The following is an 8,289-nucleotide window of genomic DNA, read 5'->3' on the forward strand; positions in this document are numbered from 1 at the left end:
TTACCATATAAAATTAGTTAGTGATTATAAAGCATCATTTAGTGATTTCCATATAAAATTAGTTAGTGATTATAAAGCATCATTTAGTGATTACTATGTAAAATTAACTAGTGATTATAAAGCACAGATCTCATGATTATTGGGTAAAATCTTTTGATGATTACCATGTAAAATTAGTTAGTGATTATAAAGCAAAGATCTTATGATTATTGGATAAAATCTTTTAATGATTACCATATAAAATTAGTTAGTGATTATAAAGCATCATTTAGTGATTACCGTGTAAAATTAGTTAGTGATTATAAAGCATCATTTAGTGATTACCGTGTAAAATTAGTTAGTGGTTATAAAGCATCATTTAGTGATTACCGTGTAAAATTAGTTAGTGATTATAAAGCATCATTTAGTGATTACCGTGTAAAATTAGTTAGTGGTTATAAAGCATCATTTAGTGATTACCATGTAAAATTAGTTAGTGATTATAAAGCATCATTTAGTGATTACCGTGTAAAATTAGTTAGTGATTATAAAGCACCATTTAGTGATTACCGTGTAAAATTAGTTAGTGGTTATAAAGCATCATTTAGTGATTACCATGTAAAATTAGTTAGTGATTATAAAGCACCATTTAGTGATTACTATGTAAAATTAGTTAGTGATTATAAAGCATCATTTAGTGATTACCGTGTAAAATTAGTTAGTGGTTATAAAGCATCATTTAGTGATTACCGTGTAAAATTAGTTAGTGGTTATAAAGCATCATTTAGTGATTACCGTGTAAAATTAGTTAGTGGTTATAAAGCATCATTTAGTGATTACCATGTAAAATTAGTTAGTGATTATAAAGTACCATTTAGTGATTACTATGTAAAATTAGTTAGTGATTATAAAGCATCATTTAGTGATTACCATGTAAAATTAGTTAGTGATTATAAAGCATCATTTAGTGATTACCATGTAAAATTAGTTAGTGATTATAAAGTACCATTTAGTGATTACTATGTAAAATGAGTTAGTGGTTATAAAGCATCATTTAGTGATTACCATGTAAAATTAGTTAGTGATTATAAAGCACCATTTAGTGATTACCGTGTAAAATTAGTTAGTGATTATAAAGCATCATTTAGTGATTACCATGTAGAATTAGTTAGTGATTATAAAGCACCATTTAGTGATTACTATGTAAAATTAGTTAGTGATTATAAAGCATCATTTAGTGATTACCATGTAAAATTAGTTAGTGATTATAAAGCACCATTTAGTGATTACTATGTAAAATTAGTTAGTGATTATAAAGCAGAATTATTTTTGTATTATGCAAGATAGAAAAGGAATATAAACACTGAGATATTGTTTTTCAACTATCTCCTTACTGATGATGGTAGGGCTGTGACCCATTGACACTTGTAAAAGCTTTTAGCTAAGGCCTAGTACCTTCAATAAAGTTTTTAAAATATTTATATTGTTTAATTTTTATTTTTTATTTCTTCTGTTGATTCTCAATCTTTTGCTTTTCCTAGCTTCACTATATGGTACTTTGTTTTCCAGCAGTCTCTTTCCCTCCAAGTGTTGGTGAAAACCTTCCATGGTTGCCATTGTCACCTTTATTAGTACAGAGAAGATCAACATACTGTCAATACAGTTGTGTTGGATTTGATGAAGAAACTTCCTTATGTAGCTTTACCCCTGCATGGCCTAGCATGTACATCCAGTGAAAGCAAGTTAGCCTTGTGGTAGATCTCAAAATTTTGGAGCAGGCAAGCCGGCTTCGAATCCGTGTAATACCCTAAAATAACTCTTCCCTTCACTTTAAGCTCTGGATGGCATACAAGAATAATAGTTAATTTCTGCCACCCACAATCCTTGTTAAGGGTGCTGCTCACTTGTTGCCTTCCCTCTTGTAAGTAGTTCAAAATTTGGGACAAAGGCAGATAAAATATATATGAAATAATAATACAAATACTGTGCAGCCACTTTGCTTCTATGCATTCTGAATATTACCAGTACTGTCAGTTTCAAATATGATATTGGTGGCAGGACCTTTTTATGGTTTGTTGCTTTCAGCACTATCTTTGGTGTAGGAATCATCTGTGGCTATGATGACAGGTGAATGCCAACTGTGGCTTTTAACTAGGTGCTGACAGGCTTTTTCTGCTTCACCATCTGCCCAATCTCTATATTTTCTGCAGATGCCAGGGGTGCCAGTTGTTTATTCATAGCACCTTTCCACCTATGACTGTTTCCTGAAAGTCATTTTTGGAAAACCCCTACATGGTTTGTGGGGTAGTTGTGGAGCTGCAATGTCCCAGTTAAAAAGGGCAGTGGCTCAGTGGTGGAATTCGAGGGAGTTTTACACTGCAAGGCTCTAGTGAAGAATTTTGCTTGTAAGTACTGTTGATGATCTTTGATGTTGCTGAAGCTTATGGGATTGTAATAGGACCTTCATGGGGGTGGCCTAAGTAAATCCCATGACCATTTGTAACCCTCTGAGCATGGGTGGCTCAAAATGCATATGTGATGACTTTATAGAGTTACCTTCAAAAATTTAATTAAACTATTTTATTATCAGTGTTTATCAATACACTTGACATTAAAATGTATTTTATAATTCAAAGTTCCATAAATTTAAGTTCTTAATTTCAAAGAGAAATATTCATTTGCCTGTATTACGTGGTGCTTCTTTGCTCTATGTTGCCCATTTTGGGTTTTCTAATACCCCCAATATGACCTCCTAACTTTACATGGAATTTCACACTTATATATATTTCTGAGCTAAACTCAACTTGTAAGTACAAAGGTTTTTGCTTTACAGAGATATAAGCAATAACGTGAAGGCTACATGCCATACACTTTGTAGGACATCCTTCTTTCAAATAGTGTCATTATTCTCTCTGACATTTGCTATTGGATTATTTGTAACCGAGAAGAAGTGAATATTACAATTTACTGACACTTACAGGGTCTCAAGCCCTTGGAATCAGTACATTTGAAAATTTTAGTGTTGTTTTGTTTCTTTGCTGCTGTTGGAGCTCTGATTGATCTGGTGTATGGATTACTTTAAAAGCCAGATATATTAATTTTAGGGCATTATATTTTACATGCTTGGTGATATTTCATATTTTAATTTTCAAAAGTAGTTTCTAAGACCACGTTATCATTTCTAAGAATTAGGACTAATCTTGGACTTCAATTTTAATCGTACGTGTGGAAAAGCTTAAAGAAAATAAAAGATTTCAGATGTAAATTCTGAATATCTTGGTGTTTTTTTTGTAATTTGTTTATGGTTTTAAAAGAAACTAAAGCATACAAATTAGAAACTAATTAGTTTAGACAAGAAAAGTTAAACAAAATTTGATAAAATACTTGCAAACAAGCAAGAGCTCAGTTGCATAATTCAACACAAGCATGCCAAGAAATTGATCTGTTGTTAACTTAAAGCTGTCTAGCATAATGAATAACTATTGCCATAGCCTGAGAGGATGTGAGTGCAACTGTAAAGAAATAAAAGTAAATGAAAGATGTATTAGCTTTAGCTGTAAAAATAAAAAAATGTGTAATTGTCTGTTATATTGTGTAGTCATTTTAGGGGAGGAGAAAAAGTAGTGGTTACAAAGTCTGTCAAATGGAACGAGTCCTTATACAGTATTAGGGTAGAGAAGATAACATAAGATATATAGTTTTACTGAAAACTTTTGATATGAGGCTCTAGTGAAGTTATGCAAATAAAATTTGAAATCAGAAAGGTTAAAAAAAAATTTTTTAAGTATAACATGAAAATCACCTTGCACTCAGACTACAGAGTCTGAGTTATACCCTGAATACATAAATTCACAGACAAGTCTTTCATAAAAATGTTTAATTAAAAAATCTAATTTTTTGTGCACAAAAAACTTGTAATGTTGACTTAAAGCTTCCCATACTTCATTAAGATACACTTACTACATTAAAATCTTTAGTTCCATGACACTTGTTCTAATCATATATAGTGAATAATATAATCCACGATGGAATGATTAGGACTAGTAGAGTATATACAGGTGACATTTTTGATAACTAGTAATAAGCACTGGGTAAAAATTATCAGGTCTAAGGTTATTTCAGATAGTTTGTAAGTAAACCGGTCATTTTACATAGTGCACCATGTTAGTATGTTGGCCAAACATAATATGAATATGGATATTTCCAGTTAATCCCGGAAAAGTCTTGTAATTTTTTTTACCTGTAAAGTATACAATTTCTGTGGTGTTTAGGCTTTGGTTTTCCTGATCTTTTCCTTCTCCTGTGGTTGAGGACTCCCGATGAGTGTATGAGCTCCGTTGCTTATGTGGGCACCCACCTGGGGGCTATTTTTTTAAAGTATCATCATTTGTAGACAATACATTTACTACTTAAGGTTCAGCACTCCTGTTTCTAGCCCAGTCCAGCGTAATTCCTGTATTGTAGACTACATTTACCACTTCAGAACTCCTGTTTCTAGCCCTGTCCAGCCTAATTCCTGTATTGTAGACAATACATTTACTACTTAAGGTTCAGAACTCCTGTTTCTAGCCCCATCCAGCCTAATTCCCGTATTGTACACAATACATTTACTACTTAAGGTTCAGAACTCCTGTTTCTAGCCATGTCCAGCCTAATTCCTGTATTGTAGACTAAATTTACCACTTACGGTTCAGAACTCCTGTTTCTAGCCCAGTCCAGCCTAATTCCTGTGTTATAGACTACATTTACCACTTACGGTTCAGAACTCCTGTTTCTAGCCATGTCCAGCCTAATTCCTGTATTGTAGACAATAAATTTACCACTTAAGGTTCAGAACTCCTGTTTCTAGCCCTGTCCAGCCTAATTCATGTATTGTAGACAATAAATTTACCACTTAAGGTTCAGAACTCCTGTTTCTAGCCCTGTCCAGCCTAATTCCTGTATTGTAGACAATACATTTACCACTTACGGTTCAGAACTCCTGTTTCTAGCCCTGTACAGCCTAATTCCTGTATTGTAGACAATACATTTACCACTTAAGGTTCAGAACTCCTGTTTCTAGCCATGTCCAGCCTAATTCCTGTATTATTCCCACCTCATCAGGTGTGAGCCAGTGATTAGTGTGCTGGATATGGATCCAAGATTTTGTGGTTCGTGCCCCATTACACCAATGAAAAAGATTGTGTTCTTCATTTTAGGGCTTTGGGTATGTTATAAGAGTGACAGTCAAATCCCACTAATTGATTAAAGATGCCTGTAGTTTGCAGTGGGTGGTGTTGACTAAATGACTTTCCTGTAGCCTTTCACTTCAACATTAAGGACAGCTAGCGTACAGGGTGTCCGAAAAGTTTTGAACCATAGGTGATTTGCAGCTTTTCTTAATTTCAGATATGTTGATTGGTTATTGTGCTGTCAAAGCATGGGAAGGTCAAATTAATCCTGCTGTTAATCCAAGCTTGTTTCTTATTACAAAGATAGCATGTGGAACACATTCTGTAAAATGTATTCAAGTGCCTATGGTTCCAGACTTTTCGGGCACCTTGTAGATAGCCCATAGGTAGCCTGCACGAAATTAAGCAAAACAATGTTTACACCCTCTAGTAACAGCGTGTGGGAAAATGTCCTTTCTACTTGATGATCTGTCACACTACCCATTATGTGTGGTCCTATTTCATTTTCTCATGGTTGTTGATCCTCTATTCCACACAACTACTCCCTTGTGTCAGACTTGATACCTTGTATAAACTAAACTCAAGCTAACTTTAACAATAGATCATCCATCATTACCAAGCCAGATTATCTGACAAATATCAATCAGAAGTGTGTGGTAACTATCGAGCAAAATCATCTAGTGATTGTAAAACTAAATCATCTTGTGATCGATGAGTAAAATATTGTGGTAAATAACAAAATAAATCATCTGATGATAAGTAAAGTCCTCTGGTGATTATCAGGTAAAGTTATCTGAGAACTTTACTGATAGAGAGAAGGCTAAAGATTTGTTGGCCAATTCATTTTTTAAAACTATACTGATTAGATAGTTTTAAACTATGTATCTGTTGCTGATTATTCTGTTATAAAAGAATTAATTTGTTTAATTGTTTATCTAAAAGCTGAAACGTGTGAGCTGTAACAGTGCTCAGAAATTATTGTATTTCGTGAGGATTTAGAGTATGAAATTTAATGTTATATCTCTTTAGAAGCACTTTTTAAACTACCCAAATATTTTGTTTCTCCTACAGGGGCTGTTTTTTGACTTCATCCCTAATTGCCACATTATCAATCTCATTAACAATTCCATTAACAGTCTTGTTTGATATGGTTTTAAAAAAGGTTAGTTCTCTTATTTTGTGTAACATTCAATACATAAACACAGTAACTAATTATAAATCAACACATTTGAAGTATTGTTGGCAGTAAACAGTGCCAAAACTAATCCTTATTCTGCTGTTTCAAAAGATCATCTTAACTACATCCATTAAGTAAATCTTTTAGAGAAGATTTTTCTTCCTGTAAAAAATAACCTGCAGTTTAAAGCACTTCTCTTAAGTATTGTGGCTACACCATGTCGACCATTCAACTCTGTGATCTGGTGGTTAGGGCACTTGATTTGCAATCTGTGGGTTTGAATCCTGTTTCTGAATATTCTTGTCCTTTCAGACATGGGGGCATTAAAATGTGATGATCAATCCCACTGTTCAATGGTAAAGAGTAGCCCAAGAGCTGGTGGTGTTGACTAGCTGCCTTCCCTCTAGTCTGTCACTTTGAAATAAGGGATGGCTAGTGCAGACAGCCCTCAAGTAGCTTTTTCACAAAATTAAACAAAATAAAATATTCAACTCTAGTTGTGACAACACTTGTGAAATTGTATCTTGTCACAAATTCAAGTGATTTAAGAAATGAACTCATTGTTTAACAAGTTAGTTAATTTAGCCATTACAAGTTCCCACATTGACGTAGTTAAATTAGAAATGTAACCCTATCATCAGAAGTTTCCCACAGTGATGTGGTTAAATTAGAAATATAACCCTATCATCAGAAGTTTCCCACACTGACGTAGTTAAATTAAAAACGTAACCCTATCATCAGAAGTTTCCCACAGTGATGTGGTCAAATTAGAAATATAACCCTATCATCAGAAGTTTCCCACACTGACATAATTAAATTAGAAACGTAACCCTATCATCAGAAGTTCCCACACTGACGTAGTTAAATTAAAAACGTAACCCTATCATCAGAAGTTTCCCACACTGACGTAGTTAAATTAGAAACGTAACCCTATCATCAGAAGTTTCCCACAGTGATGTGGTCAAATTAGAAATGTAACCCTATCATCAGAAGTTTTCCACACTGACGTAGTTAAATTACAAATGTAACCCTATCATCAGAAGTTTTCCACACTGATGTGGTCAAATTAGAAATATAACCCTATCATCAGAAGTTTCCCACACTGGTGTGGTTAAATTAGAAACGTAACCCTATCATCAGAAGTTTCCCACAGTGATGTGGTCAAATTAAAAATGTAATCCAAAACAGTTAGAGAGAAATATGCAGTACTCAGTACAGATTTGAAGTTTTGGTAACAAAAGTGTTACTTGGTAAGATAAATGTCATTTAAAGTAGTGACTTAGAACTATTTTTTAAACTTATAAAACTGAAGCGAATTAGAAATGAGAGACAAACGTTTTGTGTGAGGTGATTGAATTTGTTTTGTATTTTGAAATTTGCAAAAATCTAATTGAAAACAAATTTTACGAAAGTTAAATTTTAAAGAAGTATTTATTGTATCTGATTTTTAAGAAATGTTTCAGTTCATTGCGAGAGGTATTAAACCTTTTGATATGGAAAATAATAATTTTTTTATGGCATAAATATCTATTCTTGTCTTGACTGTACTAGTTTAGGAAGAATTTATGATACTTATCTAATTACTTTCATTCAGGTAAAATACCCAAACCTTTTTTTCTTTGGAATGATGCCGATGTTTCTATCTTTCTTTGCTGTTACCTTACTTGCACACTATGACAACTGGGACCCAGTGACAGAGTACCTGCATAAACTAGTCAGTTGGATATGTTGTAGGAAAAAACCAAATATAAGGTAAGTTAAGGTTGTGACTAAATTAGAATTCAAACGTTTGTTGCAGTTGTTGAGTGCAACTATTATGTTATATATATTTCCTGTGTAATTTTGGGTCTAATATGTATACTGTTATGGATGTATAAAAGATACAGCATATAAAACCACAGAAAAGCTTGTGGGGAATCGTTATGGAAGCCTTGCCACTATAATTTTTACTAGTTTTAGATA

The 8,289-nt window shown here is 33.2% G+C and overlaps 1 protein-coding gene across 1 annotated transcript in view; it reads left to right on the forward strand.

Moving 5' to 3' along the window:
• LOC106463709 (solute carrier family 35 member F5-like) overlaps positions 1–8,250 on the forward strand; it is a 34,199-nt gene extending 25,949 nt beyond the window's left edge. The window contains exons 11-12 of the mRNA XM_022391289.1: positions 6,222–6,312; positions 7,922–8,250. Coding sequence (XP_022246997.1) covers positions 6,222–6,312; positions 7,922–8,083 — 253 coding nt within the window. The 3' untranslated portion in view covers positions 8,084–8,250. The remainder of the gene's footprint in view (positions 1–6,221; positions 6,313–7,921) is intronic.
• Positions 8,251–8,289: the final 39 nt, after the last annotated feature.

The sequence above is a fragment of the Limulus polyphemus genome, unplaced genomic scaffold (genome assembly GCF_000517525.1).
Source record: "Limulus polyphemus unplaced genomic scaffold, Limulus_polyphemus-2.1.2 Scaffold1466, whole genome shotgun sequence".
Taxonomy (NCBI): Eukaryota; Metazoa; Arthropoda; class Merostomata; order Xiphosura; family Limulidae; genus Limulus; species Limulus polyphemus.